This window comes from Balaenoptera physalus (assembly GCF_965194825.1).
Source record: "Balaenoptera physalus genome assembly, chromosome: 18".
Lineage (NCBI taxonomy): Eukaryota > Metazoa > Chordata > Mammalia > Artiodactyla > Balaenopteridae > Balaenoptera > Balaenoptera physalus.
In genome coordinates, this window is record NC_138899.1 from 74,324,550 (window position 1) to 74,348,160 (window position 23,611).

General features: G+C 43.6%; 2 protein-coding genes across 9 annotated transcripts in view; both read right to left on the minus strand.

The window, feature by feature from the left end:
* Positions 1-3,131, minus strand: part of ALOX5AP (arachidonate 5-lipoxygenase activating protein) — a 71,764-nt gene extending 68,633 nt beyond the window's left edge. The window contains exon 1 of one of the 2 annotated variants that reach the window (XM_082435710.1): positions 3,039-3,131. The gene's annotated coding sequence lies outside the window, so the exon portion shown is untranslated. The remainder of the gene's footprint in view (positions 1-3,038) is intronic. The other variant, XM_082435709.1, reaches the window with a different exon arrangement.
* Positions 3,132-15,758: 12,627 nt separating this feature from the next.
* The window catches only part of USPL1 (ubiquitin specific peptidase like 1), a 40,026-nt gene continuing 32,173 nt past the window's right edge, over positions 15,759-23,611 (minus strand). For all 7 annotated transcript variants that reach the window (XM_082435548.1, XM_082435546.1, XM_082435547.1 and 4 more), the window contains 2 exons: positions 21,376-21,533; positions 15,759-19,439 (listed from right to left, as the gene is read on the minus strand). In XM_082435548.1, coding sequence (XP_082291674.1) covers positions 17,539-19,439; positions 21,376-21,533 — 2,059 coding nt within the window. In that variant the 3' untranslated portion in view covers positions 15,759-17,538. The remainder of the gene's footprint in view (positions 19,440-21,375; positions 21,534-23,611) is intronic.

Consider the following 23,611-nt stretch of genomic DNA (forward strand, 5'->3'; position numbering starts at 1 on the left):
TGCACCACAACTACTGAACCTGTGCTCTAGAGCCCGCGAGCTACAGCTACTGAGCCCGTGTGCTGCAACTACCGAAGCCTGTGCACCTAGAGCCCCTGCTCCGCAACGAGAGAAGCCACCGCAACGAGGAGTCCGCACACCGCAACGAAGAGTAGCCCCCGCTCGCCGCAACTAGAGAAAACCCGTGCGCAGCAACGAAGACCCAACGCAACCAAAAATTAAATAAATAAATAAATAAACTTTTAAAAAATAAAAGTCACCTAAAATCTCAGATACCAGTTCTTTTTTTTTTTTAATTTATTTATTTTATTTATTTATTTTTGGCTGTGTTGGGTCCTCGCTGCTGTGCAGAGGCTTTCTCAAGTTGAGGCGAGCGGGGGCTACTCTTCATTGCGGTGCGCGGGCCTCTCACTGCAGTGGCCTCTCTTGCTGTGGAGCACAGGCTCCAGGCGCATGGGCTTCAGCAGTTGTGGCTCGCCGGCTCTAGAGCGCAGGCTCAGTAGTTGTGGCGCACGGGTTTAGTTGCTCCGCGGCACGTGGGATCTTCTCGGACCAGGGCTCGAACCCGTCTCCCCTGCAATGGCAGGCGGACTCCCAACCACTGCGCCACCAGGGAAGCCCAGATACCAGTTCTTAAATGAAAGCACATTTATTACTGAAGAGTCGCACGTTGTAAAATTCCCCTCAGGAGTGGTCTCCGTGTCCCTCAGACACCTTTTCTCAGGCGGGTAAAAGAGTTGAAGAAGGGAGACCAGCGTGACGGGTATACCATGCTTGACAGAGACCCATGTGCGCAGACACGGGACTGCCGTGAGTTACCACCTCACAAACTGGCACTCCTCTGCCCCCAGACAGAGAAGATCGGCGGAGACTAACCACCTACCACCCTCTATCTGCAATTTAGGGAAACTGCTTCTGCTGCCTTTCATTGCTGGCCCCTTAAAAGACAGCTTGCTGCAGATGCTTGAGAAACTAGTGGAAAGGGGGAAGGAAGAAAATTATAATCACTCAGAGATAACCATAAGCACTACTCATGTGTACACACACACACACACACACACACACACACACACACACAATTTGTGCTCATACCACGTATGCAATGTGAGAGGCTGTGTGGGTCAAGGTTACAAGCGTAGCTGCTGGAGCCTGATTCTAGGTGTGGAGCCCGGCCCTACACGCACAAGCTCTGTAACCTGAACAGATGCTCGCTCTCTGCTCCCATTCCCCCACCTGCAAAATTAGAATAAGAGTAATATTGATAGTATCTGCCCCACAGGCTTGTTATGGGCTTAAATGAGACGTTATGTATAAAGTGCGTAATAACATGGGACACACAGAAAGAAGATGCAGCTAGGAGTTATCATGATGACACAGTTCCCCATCTGACCTGTTAACTTAACATTTCATCATAACCCTGTTGTCAAATATTTTTTTAAAATACTATTTTTAGAATTATAGTGTTCTGTAGCCTACCTTTTTTTACTTAACACTTTTACCCTGACCATATGTTTTAAAATATTATTCTTGATGTCTATATTTTAATACTCTATTTTCTAAATATACCACAATTTATCATTTTCCCCTGTTGCTGGATATTTAAGTTGCTTCCTATTTATCAGTATTATAAATAATACTGTGATGATATACTTAAAACTTGGGCCACATCCCTGGTCCCTTTCTTAGAATAGATTTCTAACGTCGAATTTCTAGAATGAACATCATTCAATGTTCATGTTACCAAACTGCTATCCAGAAATAACAGGCCAAGTTTACCCTCATCAGTCCTGTGTGACAGTGGCCTGTAACTATGCCATTGATAGAATTTTAGTAGTATCTCTTTTTCTTCTTTGCTATTTGAGAAGAGGAAACTTTTTACTTCCTTTCATTTTGATTTTGATAACTCGTGAGGTTAAACTTTTATGATTATAGTGGTCGTGGGTATTTCTTCTTTTGGGAATCTTCTGTTCATGTCCCCAGTTCTGTTTGTCTGATTTTTTTTTAGTTGAGTTGTAAAGAGGTATTTTTCCATATTAATTGATAAATGCACTTTATATATTAGGAATTTAATTTTTCCATCACATTTTATTTTTTCCCAGTTTCCTTTATGGTTTATGTTTTACTCTACTCATCTATTCAGCATGGAGTTACTGAGTGCCTGCTATGTGCTGAGCACTGTGGTAGGTGCTGGGGATTCAGCAGGGAGCAAAGCTGACTAAAATCTCTGTCCCTGGAGGGCCTACATTTTAGTCGGAGCTTCTAGTTGAGGGTGTCATTTCAGTGGACACAATCATCTAGTTCCTGGAATGACCTATAATTGAGAAGGACCTATAATTACTTAAACATAATTGGCCCATTAATGCCATCTTCCTTTCAGAAAAGCATTGTACCCACATGAATATGGAGCAAGAGAGACCCCAGAGCTCAGCCTAACAGAGAAAATCTGATAATATTTTCAAACAAGTATGACGAAAAAGACACCCTTAGACTTTCAGCTGGGATTCAAGCACACTCAGTGGTTATTTCCTTTTCTCCCTTCCACACAGGTGCCTCTTAAAATTTTACAGCCGGACTTTCCTGGTGGCACAGTGATTAAGAATCTGCCTGCCAATGCAGGGGACAGAGGTTCGAGCCCTGGTCCGGGAAGATCCCACATGCCACAGAGCAACTGAGCCCGCGTGCCACAACTACTGAAGCCTGCCCGCCTAGAGCCCGTGCTCCGCAACAAGAGAAGCCACCACAATGAGAAGCCCACGCACCGCAATGAAGAGTAGCCCCCGCTCGCTGCAACTAGAGAAAGCCCGCGAGCAGCAACGAAGACCCAACGCAGCCAAAAATAAATAAATAATAGATAAATAAGTTTATAAAAAAAAAATCTTTTTTGCAACCACTTGTATACCTCACGATCTGGGGCTGGAGAAATGGGGGCATCCAAGTGGGGTTGATGAGAAGAGGGAAGTTTGGGGTCTTACCTCAGGCTACTATACCAAAGTACCATAAACTGGGTGACTCATAGATAACAGAAATTTATTTCTCACAGTTCTGGAGGCTGGAAGTCCAACATCAGGGTGCCAGCAGGGTCAGGCTTCGGTGAGTGCCTCTTTTGCGTTGCAGACTGCTGACCTCATGTTCTGTCCTAATATGGAGGAAAGAGATGGAGCTAGCTGTCCAGCCTCTTCTTAAAAGGGCACTAATCCCATGCCCTTGACATCCCTACCCAAATACCTCCCAAAGGCCCCACCTCCAAACACCACCACATTGGCGAACAGATTTCAACATGTGAATTTTGACGGGATACGAACATTCAGTCCATAACAGGTCCCATAAGTAGAGGAGACTGCGCCAGGAATGACTTTATGGAATGATGGATGCAACAGCCAATTTCACAAGAGATTCCTTTCCCTCAGTGGGGAGAGGAATGGGACCTGCAATAGGAGCAAAACTACCTCTTCAGCAAACTGTGCGCACATGTGACTCAAGGACCAGATGAGTGGCCACGCTCCAAAGCTTCAGCACTTGGAAACAACTCCAGGGAAGGGGACAGAGGGAATCCTGAATTGACAGAGATTGCGTCAGGGGCAGCAGCAGAACAGGAAATCAAAACAGAAGTTGAATGGAGTGATAGAAAGATAAGGTTCTATTTCTTATACATCTGAAAGATATCACTGTGTTTTTAAGAGGAATCCCAAGAAGAAAGAGAAAGAGAGAGAGAGAGGTCATCATTTAAACACTTAAATTAGAATTTCCCACAATGCTGGGAATTCCCTGGCAGTCTAGTGGTTAGGACTCTGCCCTTCCACTGCAGGGGGCACGGGTTCGATCCTTGATTGGGTAACTAAGATCCTGCAGTCCACGTGGCCAAAAAAAAAAAAAAAAAGAATTTCCCACAGTCCTTAAGAAGAAACTGAAAATGCAAATGAAAAATTCCATTAAATTAGTATAAGTTTAAGCTAACTTTTAAAGGTGCAGTTTGGAAAACCTTATCTGTTCCAGTAATTCCAAGGTGGAGGTCATCAATTCCTTCTTCACCTGTTGGCCACTCATAAGCACCACATGCATAAATAACTCCACAGAACCAGATTAAACATAACTGACTCCAAAAGTTGCCCAGCACAGATGGGCAAGAACCTCCTGACAACAGGATCTCTAGATAGTCCTACTCAGAAGATTCCTCCTTCGTCCCCTCTCCTTGCACGGCACAGGCTCAACTCTGCAGCTCCACTTAGCTCTTTCAGAAGAGCTTTATCAGAAGCTGGCCTCCATCACCCTCAGCTTTCTCCTCAGTGAAGCAGAGCTGGCTCTTGCTAGGAGGAAGCAAGTAGAAGAAGGGTCGGAGAACCCAGATCCAAAAGAACATTAAAAAAATATGCTCAATATCAGTAATCACTAGGGAAATGCAAATCAAAACCATAATGAGGTAACACTTCACACGCATCAGGATGGCTATTACAGACAAGAAGGAAGGAAGGAAGGAAGGGAGGGAGGGAGGGAGGGAGGAAGGAAGGGGGAGGGAGGGAGGAAGGGGGAGGGAGGGAGGGAAGGAGGAAGAGGGAAGGAAGGAAAGAAGAGAGAAAGAAGGGAGGGAGGGAGGAAGGACAGAAGTAAAGAAGGAAGAAAGGAAGAGGGAAAGAAAATAGCAAGTGTTGGCAGGATGTGGAGAAATAGAAACCTTTGCGCACTGTTGGTGGGAATGTGAAACGGTGCAGCTGCTGTGGGAAATGGTATGAAAAATTAAAAACAGAATTACCATATGATTCATCAGTTGTATTTCTGGATATGTACCCAAAAGAATTGAGAGTAAGGTCTCAAAGAGATATTTACACATCCATATTCACTGCAGCATTATTCACAGTTACCAAAATGTGGAAGCAACCCAAGTGTCCATCAACTGATAAAGGGGTAAAGAAAACGTGGTGCATACACACAATGGAATATGATTCAGCCTTCAAAAGGGATGAAATTCTGACACATGCAACAATGTGGACGAACTCTGAAGACATGCTAAGTGAAACAAGATAGGACAAGTACTGTACAAATTCACTACATGAGGTCCCGAGAGTAGTCAAGTTCATAGAGACAGAAAGTAGAATGGTGGTTGCCAGGTTGGGGGGACGGGGTGGATGTGGAAAGGAGGAAGTAATGTTTAATGGGTGCAGAGTTTCAGTTTGGGATGATGAAAACGTTTTGGAGATGGATGGTGGTGACGGCTGCACAGCAGTGTGAATGTACTTAATGCCACTGAACTGTGCGCTTAAAAAAAACACACAACCGGTTAAAATGATGAGAAAAGAACTAGGAGGAAGGGGAGAGGAAGGGGTGAGGGAAGGAGGAGAAGAAGTAGGAGTTGGAGGAGGGTCCCTCACAGGTAAATTGAACGGTAACGAGGAACACACAGGACTGGATTTAGCACGTGGAGAGCTGGGGTGAATTTCCTGTTCTGTGGGCGGAGAAGACAAGGGGAGCGATCCCAAAGGAGCTCAAGAGATGTGGCTTCGCAAAAGTAAAATGAAAGCCAGGAAGTTCTAAGGGTGTGGCACAAAGCTAAGGCTCCCACTCCCCACCTTTGGGCAGACAGGTCATCCCAGATCTCAAAGGCCTCAGTGCAGAAGTCAGGGAACGCGGAGAGGGGGGAGCCTGCAGAGGCCATTTCAAACTTAAAGGCATATCTTAACTGCCACTCCCTCCATAAGGCTCTTCTGATGTCCCAAACCAGGCATTCTCAACGCTGGCCCTATCCTCGCCAAGGGGGCAAAAATTGTCTCTTAGAGGTGAAAAAATCTTATTCTTTCTATGCACCAAGCACAGAAGTGCAAAGGGCAAATTCACACATACGCGGTGTATCTATGGTATCAAAATTTTATGGTGGGGGGTTGGTGATTAGGGGGAGAAATATCCAAAGGAGAGGGAGAGGGGCAAAAACACAACCACGCAAAGGCTGAGAACCACTGCCCTAAAGCTAGGGGGCTCCGGGATGTGGCTCCAGCCTCCAGGCCCGCACAGCCCTCTGGGCTTCTCGCACAGCTCGAGCGCGTGTGGTCCGGCAGGAGAGCACGCGCGACCTCACCCCTTCCAGCTTCCGCGGCCGGGCACCCAGTCGGCCGGGTCGTCGTCACGCTCACTGTCACTGCTCGCGGCCGCCCGGGACAACCGCTCCAGCGCGCACGGGGCAGGAGAGGGTCCCCCGGGGAGGGTCCCCCACGGGCCCCCGGAGCCGGGGGCGGGGCCGGCTCTCACGTCGTACGCGGGGCCCGCGCGACGCGCTCCGGCCCCGACAAGCCCCGCGGCTCCGCCCGAGCCTCCGCCCGCAGCCCGGCTCCTCCCGGCTCCTCCCGCCGCCTCCTCGGCGCGCTCCTCCGAGGTGCCAGCGCGGCTACGCCCAGGGCGGCGAGAGAGCCGCCGCGGCCGCGGAAATCTGTACACACCGCAGCGCTGTCTTGGTAGCCGGGTCTCTGTGGCGCAATCGGTTAGCGCGTTCGGCTGTTAACCGAAAGGTTGGTGGTTCGAGCCCACCCAGGGACGAGAGAGCTTGTTTTCCTGTGGGAGGATTCATTTTAAAACTACAACTCCGAGATTTTTAATCAAATAGGAGTACGACACTGCCACGTTTCTAGGACAGAGGAAGACAACGTCCGCTTAAGAGTATTCGGTGCCCAACGCAGTGAGTCCAAGAGCGACACTGCTGCTGAACTGGGAGCCTGTGGATTGCTAATTCTAGTCCTACCGAATATCCGGGGGAAATGTGCATATATGCTTCAGGAGACCTGCCCAACATTGTTCATCAACAGCAGACATTGTAATGGCAAAAACAAACAAAAAACACTCAATTGCCCATTGACAGGTGAATGAATAAATACCATTGGTTTCTCTCAGAAAATCTGATGCCACCAAAAAGCAAATGTAGTTGTTCAATTTTGCCACATCTGCGGCCAAAAGGATTTGAGGAGCAAATGCAGATGCAAAAATGCAAGAGGAGACATCTCAAAGTATGTGGAGGCACAGTTATACCAAGAAACTATTTGCTGAATTAAGCTGTGTTACAGCTTTTGGATCAAGGACTTGAATCTAGGCACAGGCCTTAACGTTTTCTTTAGATTGCTGGCAGATTTTTTTCTGAAATTAAACTCAAGCAGAAATTGTTTGTATGGGTTCCTGTTAAAAGGTCTCAAATGACGTATTTTCAACTCGTCTCACAGAAGACACAAATATTTTTCAAGCAGATGATTTGCATATGACTTGCTTTTTTTCTGATTTTACTGAGAAATAATTGACATGTATATCACTGTATACATACGAGTTTCTATAAAGATAGAGAACCACATAATAATATGATAACATGAAGATGTAATTCATTTCTGCCAAGATTGAGGTCATGTGGTAGGTGCTTTTTCTCTGGGATGTTCTTATCAGGGATAGAATTTTGAGACCTAGAAGAAGGAATAGTTGACTGTCTCACTAGGGTGTCTCCTAGGGAATGCCTTGGCAAATGCTGGCTGACAATTATTTTATCAAATTATGGTTGATAATAAAATATCCTCTACTGTCTCGTTAGGACCCCTCAGGAAGGAGACACAATATTGCACTTACGGTGGAATTCCAGGCAGAATGACAGATAGCCACCCCAAAAATTGTTCTTAGGTAGGGGCCTTTCTGATGCTTCTCAAAATTCCAAACTTGCCACCTACACTTAAGGATAGCTTACAGTGACACAGAGAACTATATTCAATATCCTATGATAAACCATAATGGAAAAGAATATTTTTAAAAACATATAAAAAAAAGAATGTATATATATATATGTATAACTGAATCACTGCTGTACAGCAGTAATTAAGACAACATTGTAAATCAACTATACTTCAATTTAAAAAAAAGATAGCTTACAATGGAAATAAGAAACGGGGAGGGGGTGGCAGTGGAATTATGTCATAAGATCATTTATACACTGTTGAAATTGAGTCTCACATTTCCAGAAGAAGAAGGTGTAATATTTGCTATTACTGAAGTGATGGGGACTTAGCATGTCCTTCCACCTTGAAGCTGACTATATTTACACTAGGTTATAAGCTCCTTGAGGGAAGAGACCATTTTCTGTTATTAATGATCAATTTAGGGTCCAAAGGATTTCCTTCAGGACACAGTTCAAATTCTTGAGCTTAGCGCACAAGGGCTTTCATGATCCGCAGCTGTGTCTCCTGCCCAGTTTCCGCATGAGACCTTTTAGAGGTTATAAGCACTTACCAGGAGTTCCTTGAATGGCCCAGGCTGACTTACACCCCCTTCCCGGCCAGACACCTGTCCCTACACCCCGATGTGCCCCTACCCCCTCCCCCATTCTGCTTACCTGGGTAACATCTGCTGAGGAGCTACCCCCTCAGGAAGCCTCCCCTGACACTGCCTCCATCTGAGTTAGAGGTCCATCCTCCACACATGCATCACAGTACCCTGAAACCAGGGAGTTACTCGTCCCCTGCACAGGAATATGACCTCTTCAGAGTAGGAACCATGTCTCCGTTCATCCAGCACAGGCCTGTCCCATGGCACACGCTCAGGACCAGAGCAATCCCTGCCTTCTCGGGGTATGTGGTTAACAGAGACCGACAGTCAGATAAAAATGCATATGATGAAGGATCAGCATGAGAAACACAGAAAAATGTTCCCAGGCCTTGAAGGAGGAAGTCAACTTAGATGGGCTGGACGGTGTCTTCATGGAGGATTTGAAATGACCCTGAAAGATCTGGACAGGCCAGAGGCAGAGGAGGGGTATCTAAGGCTGGGTAAATTTCAGGACAAGATGAGGGCATGATGGGGGTGATGGACAAAGTGAACTTAAATAGGGAGCAGTGAAAACGTTCTTAGCTTGTGGAAGGGCCCTGAAGACCAAGAGAAGAGGCTGTCCAAGAACATTATGGAGGTTCCTTAAAAAACTAAAAACAGAGCTACCATATGACCCTGCAATCCCACTCCTGGGCATGTACCCAGAAAAAAACATGGTCCAAAAGGATACATGCACCCCAATGTTCATTGCAGCACTGTTTGCAATAGCCAAGACATGGAAGCAACCTAAGTGTCCGTCGACAGAGGAATGAGTAAAGAAGATGTGGCACATATATACAGTGGAATATTAGTCATAAAGAAGAATGAAATAATGCCATTTGCAGTAACATGGATGGACCTAGAGACTGTCATACTGAGTGAAGTAAGTCAGAGGAAGAGAAATATCGTATAATATCGCTTATATGCAGAATCTAAAAGAAATGATACAAATGAATGTATTTACAAAACAGAAATGAACTCACAGACTTAGAGAATGAACTTACGGTTACCAGAGGGGGAAGGGTGGAGGGAAGGGATAGTTACAGAGTTTGGGAGTGACATGTACACACTGCTATATTTAAAAAGGATAACCAACAAGGACCTGCTGTATAACACAGGGAACTCTGCTCAATGTTACGTGGCAGCCAGGATGGGAGGGTAGTCTGGGGGAGAATGGATACATGTATCCATGGCTGAGTCACTTTGCTGCGCACCTGAAACTATCACAACATTGTTAATCGGCTATACTCCAATATAAAATAAAAAGTTAAAAAAAAAAAAAAGGGAGAGAGAAGAGGCTGCACTTTACCCTGTAGAGTAAGAGAGTCACTATTAAAGGTTTCTGTTTCAGGACAGAATGAAATCTATTTTAGGTGGTTGGGTTGGCAACAATGTCAATAAGAAATAAGAGATCAGAAGACAGTTTAGATGCAATTATATTTCAAAGGAGACGCAGTGACGCTCTGGGCTAAGGTGGGTAAAGGAAAGGAGGCATGGATTAATTCAAGGGAAGCCTGGTCAAGATTTAGGGACTGAAACAGGAGGGAAGTTTGAGGGTGAAGCCCGCATTTAGAGCCTGGGAGACCCAGAAAATGGTGATACCATTGCTTGATGTGGGACTTTGGAGGGGTCTTAAAGAAACCTTGAAATTAGAAAAATTATAAATTGTCCATACTCTTAGCTTTCCTAACTTGTGGCCTGTTCTCCACCATGGAGTTCATCTAGAACCTAGTCTCAGAAACAATCTTCATTTTAAGTTAAACTTCATTTATTTAAGATAAACTTCCCAAGAGACTACTTAGGGGTCCACAGAGCCCTATGAAAATCTGAATGGGAAGCTAAGGACCCTCTCCCCAGAATGTACACATTCACAGAGAAAATCTTATTTACAGTGTCCAAGAGAGTCACAGAGCCTCTGGTGTAGAGTTCTTGGCCCCCAGATTTTGAAGGCCCGGGTTTGTATTTTATTTATTGGATTTGTATTCTAATTACTGATAAAGGTCATAAAGCACGTCAAATCCAAAGTGTTTAGGTATGGAAAAATTACTAAACTGAAGATTTTAAGGTAACACAAAGAACTAGAAGAGTCTAATAGTATTGACAAGTCGCAAAGAGAAGCCAGTAGCCAATTTCTTTTCTTTTCTTTTTTTTTTTGGCTGAGCAATTAATTACATATGTAAAATTAGTAATAAAGGACTTGAGACTAAAAAAACTGCCTTGAGGTTTTAACATTTAATGCTTTATTGTTACAGTCTGGAGCTACTGGAGGTACTAGCTGTGAAGGGCTTTAATATAGTGATCCTTCCAGGGTCCCTTCTATAGGGATTTGCACCATCACCAGATACCAATTTGTATTTCTTTCCTTGGGAGTTACTTTAATGACACCCAGCAAACTATCATATTTTAGTCACCCCCTCATAGGAATTGAGCCTTTTTTTTTTTTTTTTTTTTTTTAGTAAAAACAAACCAAAAATTATTGTCTGTCAAAGATGACTCAAACTAGTTATTCCTAAACAAGTAAATCAAATACACCTTAAAATAAGGAGATCTTCAACTACCTTAGTAATAAACTGCGAAGTAGATCTTAGATTATTATATGCATGTGTGAGCATAATGATAGTTTATTTATACTTAATTATCCAATATATTCACTTGTATAAGAACATAGGCTGGCTTGATAATTGGAATTCACTATAATACTACTACAGAGGTGAAAATCTGCAATGGATAAGAACTAAATATAGAACTGAAGTTTTAAATATAGTATTTCCCTATTAATTACCAAGCACAGGGATGCTTTACAGTAACCACAAGGTCCCTATCAGTGGGACTCCAGTTTACAACTCAAACATCTTGACATCCTGCTGAACAGGCCCTGTTTACGTTGCCTTGGGGCTGGGGGAGTTTTAAATATCAGGTGAGTTGTAGACACACTTGAACTTCTCAGCATATTTATATCATCTCTGCCTCCAAACTCAGTGGGAAGGTTATAATAACGAGAAAGCTGGCAAGAAGGGTGCTTGATCAAGCTATTAAGTGCCTGCAATAACTAAACAGAAAATGCATTTTCATTTTGAGATTTGAAGTATTTCATAGGAGCTCCTTTTCTCCTGATGACCTCTTGCTTCGGTGGTTACATTTAATCTCCGGATTAAACTTCTCCAGTACCAGATTTATCGTCGCTTTGGCGCTTTGCTGTCTTGCAGAAGTTAATAAGCGCCTTTTGTGGGTCTGCTTTACTCAGAAGCATCCTGTAGTGCCTGTCAGCCACCTTTGCCTCTTCTGTGGCTTCCTGAGGGAACACGGGTGGGGAGAAAGGGGTGAGGAGCTCCTGGAGGTGAAAAGCAAAGGAGGACCAGAAAGACAGTCACAGATAAGCTCACTGAGCAGGCCTGTTTCAGAACCACCAACTGTATGGGGCTCTTTACCTGCGGCAGGAGCGCCCACAGGAGGAGATGCCTCTGGAAACGGCTCAGAAAAAGTCATTAGTTTAAGGTCACTCCTTTGGGATGCTCCCTCTAACCGGCCAGCTCGATTCCACCCCTTCCTCCCCTGCCTCCCCTGCCTCCCCTGCCTCCCCTGCCTCCCCTGCCTCCCCTTCCTCCCCTTCCTCCCCTGCCTCCCCTGCCTCCTCTTCCTCCCCTGCCTCCCCTTCCTCCCCTGCCTCCCCTGCCTCCCCTGCCTCCCCTTCCTCCCCTTCCTCCCCTGCCTCCCCTTCCTCCCCTGCCTCCCCTTCCTCCCCTGCCTCCCCTGCCTCCCCTGCCTCCCCTTCCTCCCCTGCCTCCCCTGCCTCCCCTGCCTCCCCTTCCTCCCCTGCCTTCCCTTCCTCCCCTGCCTCCCCTGCCTCCCCTGCCTCCCCTTCCTCCCCTTCCTCCCCTGCCTCCCCTTCCTCCCCTGCCTCCCCTGCCTCCCCTGCCTCCCCTTCCTCCCCTGCCTCCCCTGCCTCCTCTTCCTCCCCTGCCTCCCCTTCCTCCCCTGCCTCCCCTGCCTCCCCTTCCTCCCCTGCCTCCCCTTCCTCCCCTGCCTCCCCTGCCTCCCCTTCCTCCCCTGCCTCCCCTTCCTCCCCTGCCTTCCCTTCCTCCCCTGCCTCCCCTGCCTCCCCTGCCTCCCCTTCCTCCCCTTCCTCCCCTGCCTCCCCTTCCTCCCCTTCCTCCCCTGCCTCCCCTTCCTCCCCTGCCTCCCCTTCCTCCCCTGCCTCCCCTGCCTCCCCTGCCTCCCCTTCCTCCCCTGCCTCCCCTGCCTCCCCTGCCTCCCCTTCCTCCCCTGCCTTCCCTTCCTCCCCTGCCTCCCCTGCCTCCCCTGCCTCCCCTTCCTCCCCTTCCTCCCCTGCCTCCCCTTCCTCCCCTGCCTCCCCTGCCTCCCCTGCCTCCCCTTCCTCCCCTTCCTCCCCTGCCTCCCCTGCCTCCTCTTCCTCCCCTGCCTCCCCTTCCTCCCCTGCCTCCCCTGCCTCCCCTTCCTCCCCTGCCTCCCCTTCCTCCCCTGCCTCCCCTGCCTCCCCTTCCTCCCCTGCCTCCCCTTCCTCCCCTGCCTTCCCTTCCTCCCCTGCCTCCCCTGCCTCCCCTGCCTCCCCTTCCTCCCCTTCCTCCCCTGCCTCCCCTTCCTCCCCTGCCTTCCCTTCCTCCCCTGCCTCCCCTGCCTCCCCTGCCTCCCCTTCCTCCCCTGCCTCCCCTGCCTCCCCTGCCTCCCCTGCCTCCCCTTCCTCCCCTGCCTTCCCTTCCTCCCCTGCCTCCCCTGCCTCCCCTGCCTCCCCTTCCTCCCCTGCCTCCCCTGCCTCCCCTTCCTCCCCTGCCTCCCCTGCCTCCCCTGCCTCCCCTTCCTCCCCTTCCTCCCCTGCCTCCCCTTCCTCCCCTGCCTTCCCTTCCTCCCCTGCCTCCCCTGCCTCCCCTGCCTCCCCTTCCTCCCCTGCCTCCCCTGCCTCCCCTGCCTCCCCTGCCTCCCCTTCCTCCCCTGCCTCCCCTTCCTCCCCTTCCTCCCCTGCCTCCCCTTCCTCCCCTGCCTCCCCTTCCTCCTCTTCCTCCCCTGCCTCCCCTTCCACCCCTGCCTCCCCTGCCTCCCCTGCCTCCCCTTCCTCCCCTGCCTCCCCTGCCTCCCCTTCCTCCCCTGCCTCCCCTGCCTCCCCTGCCTCCCCTGCCTCCCCTTCCTCCCCTTCCTCCCCTGCCTCCCCTTCCACCCCTGCCTCCCCTGCCTCCCCTGCCTCCCCTTCCTCCCCTGCCTCCCCTGCCTCCCCTGCCTCCCCTTCCTCCCCTGCCTCCCCTTCCTCCCCTGCCTCCCCTTCCTCCCCTGCCTCCCCTGCCTCCCCTTCCTCCCCTGCCTCCCCTTCCTCCCCTGCCTCCCCTGCCTCCCCTGCCTCCCCTGCCTCCCCTGCCTCCCCTGCCATAACACATATGGACACGGATCACTGTCTTTGGCCCCAGATTCTGAGTTTGGAAAAGCTAGTCCATTTTGTGTTGTTTGCATTTGCGGTACCCAGGAAAACACTAAGATAACTAAACTTACCGCAGTAATCATTTCACAATATATGTAACTCAAACCATTATGCTGTACACCTTAAACTTATATAGTGCTGTATGTCAATTATATCTCAGTAAAACTGGAAGAAACAAAACTCTAATAAACTGTATTCTCACAGCTCCACTGAACTGTCCTGGCTAAGTTACCAAGGATGTACATCCCTGTTACCAAAGCCAATGTCAAGTCTCAGTCCTATTTCTCTACTTCCCAGCAGCACCCGACAAATCAGCAGCAGATCTGATAGATCTTCCCCTGATTTTCAGGACACCACTCATCTGGTTTTCCTCCTAACTGCCCCTTTTGTTCCCCAGAGCTGTTTTAACTCCCTAAATGGCCCCATCCTATATCATGGCATTAAATAGGATCCATGCATTCATAATTCCTAAAAGAGTATCTCCAGCGGCACCCTCTCCTGAGGCCCAACACTGCAGATCCACTTTCCTATTAAATTATCTCCACTTGGAAGTCTAATAGAGATCTTATGCTTAACACATCCAAAACTGAATTAATAAATCCTTTCCTTTAAATGTTCTCCCTCCCAAGTCTGTCCCATCTCAGTAAATAGCGCAACCCATTTGTTCAGGCAACAGAATCTGAGATGTATCTTTGCCTCCTCTTTCTAGCCCACCTTCAACCATCAACACGACCTGTTGGCTCTGCCTTGGAAAGGCAACAGTCCAGCTGTTTACCACCTCCACAGCGGGTCACCCTGTCTTAACTGAGACTGTTATAGACTAGCACTTCTATTTCTGACCAACTGCATTCTCCACGCTTCAGTGATCCTTTAAAAACTAGACCGTGTTATTCCCTTGCCTGAAACCTCCCAGTGGCTTCCCGTTTTTCTCAAGCATAGACAAGGTCTTTACTATGCTCCACAAAGCCATACGTGATCTGCCTTCTGCCACCCTCTCTGATCTCCTGTTATAATTCTCCTTCCCTTGCCTCACTCTACTCAAGCACGCTGGCCTCTTCCCTGTTCTCAATCATGCCAAGCACCCTCGCTCCTCAGGACTTTTGCTCTTCCTGGAATGCCCTTCGTCCAGTCACGTGGCCAAGTCCCTAACTTCACTGAAGTACCTGCTCAAATGTCACGTCCCTCCAAGCAACCTTCCAAGTCCACTCAGTCTAAACTGGTCCTCCCATCATTCTCCCACTTTTCTCCATAGCATTTAGTGCCACCTGACATTAGTCAATTGTCATTATTTGAAGAGTCTATTATTTGTGAATTTGCCTACTTGCCAAAATTTATTTGTAACCCTAAAAATCAATACTTGCAGTGCTCTTGTGGTCATTTATGGACATGTACACAGCAGTGAAAAATCTGAAACCCTTGCAGTACATTTGGTCCATGCCAAATATCAAGGCTCTTGCTATTTGGTACGGATCATTTGGCGTGGACCAAATATGCTCATGGACATTTTGGGTAGGACCAGATTTCAAGGACCATTGGCATGGACCAAATGTCTTATGGACACTTTTTGTCCTTTTTGTTGGTTATTTCACTTTTTTAAAATGGCCCCCAAGTGTGGTGCTCAAGTGCTGTCTAGTATTCCAAAGTGCAAGAAAGGTGTGACGTGCCTCATGGAAAAAAACATGCGTGGGATGAGTTCCATTCAGGCAGGAGTTACAGCGCTGGTGACCTTGTGTTCGATATTAATAAATCAACAATATATATTACATAAGGTGTCTTTAAACAGAAACCCACAAAAAACAACATTTGTTGATCAGGTGACAAAAATGTTGTGACCAGAGGCTCACAGGAACCTAACTGTATTCCCCCAGGAGCAGTGGTCCAGCATTTGCTAATTCAGTGTTTGTGGTGACTTGATACAATAGAAGTACCGCAAATAACAGGAGTCAACCGTGTGTATCCCCTATTACCACCCAACATTATATATTTACCTCCTTGTTTAGAAGGCAAATTACTAAAAGGCAAGAATTTCCTTTTATTTATTTAGTTTTATTGCCTTATATCTGAGGTTTACAACAGTGCTTGGCACTCAGCAGTAATCTAGAAATAGTTGAATGAATAATTAATAACAAGGATGGATAAGCAATTCCTCAAAGAAACTCAACTGGCCAATAAAGTTACAGAAAATATTCAACCTCACTAATAATCATGGAAATGTAACCAAAACCAGCCAAGGTTTTTTCCCCTTCAATGCTACTAACTGGTGTTGGTGAGGGTTCAGCAAAGCCATGCAAACAATCATTAAAAGACTATAAAAACGTGCATATTCTTTGACCCAGAAATTCCACTCCCAGAAAATAAAACCTGAATCTGTGAAAATTTTTATCAATAAGGATAATTAACAATAACAAAACAATACAAATCACCTCAAAATGTAAATTGGTGAAACAATGGTAATACACACAATGTAACATTATATAGCTATCCAAAAGTTGTCAAAAACTAAGATGGAAAAATGCTCTTTAAACATTAACACAGATCATTAACAAATAGGTACAACAGAATCTCATATTTATTTCTTAGAGTCTAAATGTATAAAAATATGAAAATGTTTGCAGTAGTTATTACCACTAAGTGTTAAGATGAATGCTCCGAAATCTTCTTGGTGTTTTCCTGTATTTTCCCAGTTTTTCCTTACAATAAACATGACTTTTTACTTTTGCAATCAGAAAAAAAGGGAGGGGGAGGTTTGGGAGTAATTTTGACAAATCATTTTTGCAGTACTGAGTCCCTAACAAAGTATTCTCCCCCAAGACTGCCACCTTCAAACCTTAGTAACTCTGCTACTAACTAAAACCACTATAGCAGTGGTGCTGTTTGGGCACCCAAACTTTAAATGAAGCTAGAGGTAGAACATATATTAAGTTCAAGCACTGTAGTAACCACTCTATACTCAGTCCCAGCTCTACAACTTACTAGTTCTGTGCTGTTTCCTTGTCTGTTAAAAGTGATGAGTACCTTGCTCATAGGAACGTTGAGGTTTAAATGAATTAATGTTTCATTTATAGTAGAATCCAACATAGGCAAGCCTTACATGCACTGGCTATTTCTCCCAAAATATAACTTAGATGGTGTCCCACTTTGGTTACAGAAATAAATGTCTTGGGGGAGAAAGATGATACTTATAATGTAAACTCTTAGCACATCAACACAAAAATAGGTTACTTTTTCCTGTTACAGATCATTTTTTTGATCACCTAACATTATATAAAGTTCTAGTAACAAGTTTCCTGCCATCTTTTGTAAAGAGAGAAAGAGGAAACAAGTTGTATGAGGGGAGCTTACATTCTACACCACTCTACTGGTAGAAGACACAGGCTTAGGCTCTTATGTAAGACCACAAAACCATTAGCAAAACAGTCATGTGTTCATGTATCATATACAATGACTTAAGTTTGTATCAACTAGTGTTCTGCCTGAACCAACATAACTAAAATTTAAAATGTAGAAATTTAACATACCCAACTGTACAAACTACCAGAAACTATAAACTACTTTTCATTTTTAACATTTTGAAATCCTCATTCTCCTACAAACACAAAATGAAGCCAACAAGGAGGACAAATTCTTCATCATTTAATTTGTGAAACAGATCATATGCTTTGTGGGCATAACCAAAGGTAAAACCTTCAGTAGCTTACATTTTGTTCATGACAAGGCCAGTGTGTAAACACTACCTAAAAACATAGTAAATTTTTCCATGATTAATAATAAATATTAAACTAAAAAGAGTTAACAAGCATTCAACAATTCTCAAACAGATAGTCATCAAAATGAGTGAAGTCTAATGTGTCACTTGCTAAAGAATTTAATGCTGAAGTAGAAAAAAACTCATCAAAAATATCAGTCTTCATGGGATTTTCCGAGTTCAATGTTGTAACATAGGCGTTATTTGTGAGTGAGTCTGGCTGAACTTTGCATTGATTTTTCTTGGTGGGGCTGCAGTAATTATGGTCCTGCCTCAGATGTATGTCTTGGGGAATATCGTTTAATTCACTAGGTACTGGTGCTGGGATATGATTATCTCCCATTTCTAAGTACCTAAAGTCAGCCTCCTCATTTTCTGAGAGCTCTGTTGAAACAACAGTTGTAGGGGACAGTAATTCTGCTAAAATTTCTTCCTGAGTTTGACTACTGTGTGAGGAAACACTAGGAACTGTGGCGCATCCAGATTTACTATCGGCAAGATCAATTTGATGTTGTAGTTCTTTTAACAAGTCTTCTATTGATTCGCAATCATTTGGAGATCCACAATGGGACATATGTTCTAAATTTTCACTTGGAAGTGTTCCATTTTGGGGGGAAGACATAAGAGCAGCTAATTTCTTCTTTTTTGCCTTAAGTTTTTTAAGAAGTTTTAGACGAAGTTTATGAATCTGACCCTCAACTGAGTCTCCATGGTTTGCTGAAGAAACACCATTTTCATTTCCATGAGAACTGTGGTTGAGGTGAGCTCCATATGAGGCGTTTTCACATTTCTTCAAAACTTCCAAATCACCATTACCATTAGCAGGGAGAGGAGAAGCTGTGCTAACCGGTGATGGATGGCTTGGTGCAGGATTACTAACTGGAGGAGGCTTACTTGCACACCTATGAGCTTCCCTGGATGCCCAGTTACCCTTTTGTTTTGTACCTTTAGTTTTAAAGCCACCAAAATTACTTGCCCCCTTAACTGAAGGCTGCAAATCAGTCATAGTGTTTCTATTATGAGCTGAAACACCAAACGGCATAAAAGAAACACCCTTGCTTAATAAGCCTTTAACCCAACTTCCCACAAATGGTTTTTTCTGATTTTCTTTCAGAGATGGATTCTGTGACGGCTTAGCTGTTACGGTTTGAGAAGATGCTGCAGTTTCTTTTTCCTTCAAATCAGACACCTGAGATGTAACATGTCGTTCTGGTTTTAATTTCTCAGTTTTTGGTAAAAGAAATTGTTTTGATGGAGCATCCTTCTCTAGGGCAACTGTACCCTCAGTTTCTACTGACTTTACTCTCTGTGTAAGGTCAGTAGCACGAATATCATTCACAGGCTGAGTAACTACAGTATCTTCTGTATTCAGCTGTACTGATGGCACATTTGTATTTACAAGTTGAGATGAAAAGCTTAAATCCACAAACTGGTCTTGGGTAAGCTTGTCCTTGCATGGAGCCGATACTAAAGAAGCCATTAGTGACTCTTGCGATTGCAAAGTATGTGTTTTGACAACCCCTGCATTTTCTGCCACAGGTTTATTTTCTAATAAAAAACCTTCAGAGTTAACCTGTATTTCTTCAAATGTCAAAGGTGAAATATTCTTGTCGACCAAACCTTTCAGACCTGGAAATAAATGATGTTCAAAAGTTACGGCTTCATCCTGTGAAAGAGTATTAGGAGCAACTGACACATTTGTGGGGTGAGTTCCTGAGGACATTTCAGCTGAGGCAGCACCACCTACAGAACACAATGCTGGAGATACTTGATTCTCATCTCCGAAAGCGTGTTGATCATAAGTCTTTTTAAGTGGGCAGCAGGCAGGTGCTTTATCTGTCATTTGGGATGTTTTTCTTTCCCAGATAACAATATGTATCTCTGAAGCAGGAACTTGAAATTTCTCATGCCTTTCAGAACATGGGCCTTTTAAGTCATCACATTCCAGCCAGCTTCCTGGGGGATGGGGAATGAAAGTGAAAGATGTTAGACATTCAAACAAACCACCATCCTGGGTTAACTTTCTTCTGGCCTTTTTAACCGCTGTATCACTGGATATCCACCAAAGGAGAATGCTTGAAAACATGGCCTTATCCTTATGTCACCATTTTTCTCTGCCAAATGTTAAAAGTCCGTATTCGGATAACAAAAGTTATACACTAACATCCAGAAATGTGGAAAATTGAGGTAATGTTTACTCTTTTCTAAAATGCCCACAAAAATCAAGACAGAAGTATCTTTAACTTCTGGAACTTAGAATACAGTACAGTATCACCTAATATATCTAACAATATTAGAAAATAGATTAAGTTTTTCATAATATTATAAATTTTCAAGGTAAATGAAGCTTGTTACCTCAAGTACCAACACTTAATTCAATTCTTATTTTATTTCTTTTTGGGGTTAGAAAAAGCAGCTTAGGTTTTTAGGTGTCTGCTCTTATTTTATTTCTGAGCTCCTGTTTTGTCATTTGTCAAGTAGCAATGAGATGATGGATGAAGGGAAAGAGGTTAATGCCTCTCTACACACCAAAATATCCCAAACAAAACCATCTGTTAAGTTTATGTGGATACACCCTTATAAACTATCTGAACCCACCACTTTTTATCCTATACCCATTAAAACTTTGAGAATATTTTCTTTGCCTAGGTCAGTGGTTCTCCACCACACATACACATTAGAATCATCTGATTAATATTTGGGCTGAATTCTCAGAGACTGATTCACTGGTCTAGGAGAGAGCCAGGATGTTTTTTATAAGCTAACCACACAATTTTTATATGCTGTCAAAGTTGGAAACCATCTAACCTCTTCTACCTGAAGCAGACTTTTCTTTCTCTAGAATGCAATAAAAAAGTAAAATAAATTTTTTCAAAGTGTTTTTATGTTATTGAGAGCCACTTCCCCACCCCAAATTCTGAAGTAGGGTAAAACTTTAAGGTAATAACTATATTTATAACATGAGTTTCAATTTGCAAATTTTCAAAGTGCTTTTATAAACACGTTATTGTGTCATCTAACCAAACTATCCCCAGGAAGAAAATATCAAATATGAAAAATTTCCTAACAATAGTAAATGGAAAAATAGAACAAAATCAAAGTGACCCCTTATCAATGAACTGATATAACACTTTAAGGAGACTGGGTTATCTTGTCTAAGACAAAGTGAACATCATGAGGGGAAACAAACTCAATAATAAACCACATTAAGTATACAGAAGGGAAAAAGCAAAATTCATGAGCTGTAGTAGTTAACCTTGTATTGAAAAGTTTAATTATTTAAATAAAGGCTTTACCTTGACTGTAGCTATTAGCAAACTATGGATTTCAGATATTCTACTTCACAGTGAGAGAAGGTTACAAAGTCTGTAATGTCTAACAGTCTTAGAAATAGATGTTTACTTTTATTTATATTACTAACAATTGCAAACTCAGCAAAACTTATTTTATTTTTGTTCTCAACTAAAAAACCTCCAGAACAATGTACTTTCTTTTTAAAAGAAATACAAGGTTATAGATCTAAAAACTCAAAATTGCCACCATTTTTTATACTGAACATGTATTACTCATATAATAAAAAAAAATGAAAGCAAAGGCATTAAGTGAAAAATAGCAAACTGTAAACCAACAGTAGTATATCACCTCAATCTGTCTAAAAAAGAAATATGCATATGCATGTGTATACCCATAAATATGCTAATATAAATAAGCAAAGTTAAAAGTTAGGAGTGATTCTAAAGCATAGTGACGGAATAGAGGAGAGGGGCAGAATAGTAACAGGCAAGGACAAGAAGAGAGAAAAAAGAGCCAAGGCAAAGTCTGTCTTAAAAGAACAAACTACAGTTTAGTCTCCATGCCTATTATCATAAAAGAAAAACGTTTAAACACTTACCATCAGCATCTAAAATCCATGTAATAAAATGATTATTTGCTTGGTACTGAATTACAGAAGTTATTTGATAAAGACAGCCTTCAGAATGAAATGAATAGTGCTGCAAGTCATTATGCGGTAGGCCTTCCACAAAGTGCAACATGAATATGAGAGATACTCTGTGGGAGAGAAAGGTAAGAGAAGTCAAACAAATGTAATACCATGTGTCTGGTTATACAAAAGATGGTCTGAAGCGAGTAAGTCACACATAACATTTTCAAGGCCAACTGCACTGATTTTTCTTGAGAACCTCCAGATGTGTGCCTTAATTAGAAATGGAGAACTCACTCTAAGAAGAATGTAACAGTAAACCCTTCTCAGAATGGTATCACTGACAGTTGGAAGCCATCATGCAATAAGGCTCTAACACAGACCATTAAACAAAAATTGCTCTGTGAGCCGCGATGCTGCTTTGGCTTAAAGAAGATCTCTCGGAAACTACTTCGCAGAATCAAAAGAAAAAAATCCAGACCTTTGAGAATTCTCTTTGGCATCAAGTGCCCAAATTAATTGCCTTTGTTAGATGGGACAGGTGATATGTGAAACAAAATAACAAACCTAAGATATTCAAACAAACATTTAAAAAACCCCAACATGCTAATACTTTGGCCTATTTCTCTCAGTTTTCTCAGGAAGTAGAGAGACCCATCAAACTAAAATTTCTACTTACAAAAAGTTTATTTGTGAGGAAGTAGAGAAGAAAATATAACATGATGGTTGATTTACTATAAACTTCAAGACATCCATAATTTCAAAAATACATTTTATTATTACAGTAACATGACAAACCAGAAAATAGAACCCAAAATAGGCCTCAAATAACTAAATTTAACAAAGCTCTCAGGATTTACAAAAAATGTTGAATACCTCTTCCCAATATTTAAACAGCTGTCAAAACTTCCTTAGCTTACCAAAATTTATTCAGCTGAAATAAACTTGAATCAATGTCCAAAATGCAGATTATTCAAACTGACGAGAGATAATTTGTAAATTATCCCTTGTCAATCTTTCTGTTAGAGAATAATCAAGTCTTTAAAACTTAAGTACCGATAAATAAGAAGTCCTGCAAAACTGTCCATAACACTAAACTCCCATTGTTTTTTGCCACACATTGATCTGAGATGCCACTGATTATATAAAATGTACCATTATGAAAGAAGACTGCCAATTAAACTATACCACGCCATCGACTTTTAGATGTATTCCCATTTCAAACATGTTAAAAGGTGAAACTGTGTCTTTGAATCAGTGAGCCACAGTAAAACCAGAGATTTACTCTCACAGCTGGATAGGCAGGCTTTAGGCCTCTTCAAGTATTAATATTTAGTTCTTTTGGCCTCAAATGTTACCTTTTCAATATATTTTCTGAGGCTAGCTACTAAAACATTCTCTTTTTGATCCCTAGACTACACAATCTTACTAGTTTCTATGTGAGTTTACGCGTGGAAAAGGTTAAATAGGCAGCATTTATTTCTTAATGGCATAATTTTAAAACAGTACAACTTAGAAACGTTGGCTTCTTGGAGTCAACAAAATAAAGCATATGCCTCCTCCTTTTCTAGTTTATTTTCCTTTCTACGTCTCCTAAACCCTAAAAGTCATGGTATTTTCCTACCCATAATTCCAGCTTGTCTCACTTCCAGCCTCTCAGGTGAGGGTTGAAGTTTACCTCTAGCTTGGCAATAATAGATTTTGTTCTCACACTTCTTCCTACCCACAGTACCTTGAGTGTCAAAGATAGTGCTCAGAGCTGAAGAGAGCAAGTCAGGTTCTGACTCAACCATAAAAAACTGGATGGGACAGGTTAACAGAACTGGAACCAAGAGTCACAAGAGATTTCAAGCTACGATCCATTTGTACTCACCTCCCTAACATGAGATTCAACTACTCCTATTGTAAGGATCTACCCTCAGGAAGAGAAGAAAAAATAGGAAAGAGAGAAAGCAAGCACAAGGGAACTGTGCTAGCTGCCCTGCTATGCAAGTCAGCAGGCCACACTGAGTCAGCTCCACAAAAAGTAGCCAGTCTTGTGCTAATGGCCTGGAGTACAAGTTTTTGATTTTCATCCCAACTAATGTAATATAATCATTCATATTTTAGAAAAAGCATATTTAACAATGTGCACATATGTACTTCTGAACTGTAATAATGTAGGCTTTAGGCAGAAAACAATCTGCAAATGTAATTTTTAAACCTC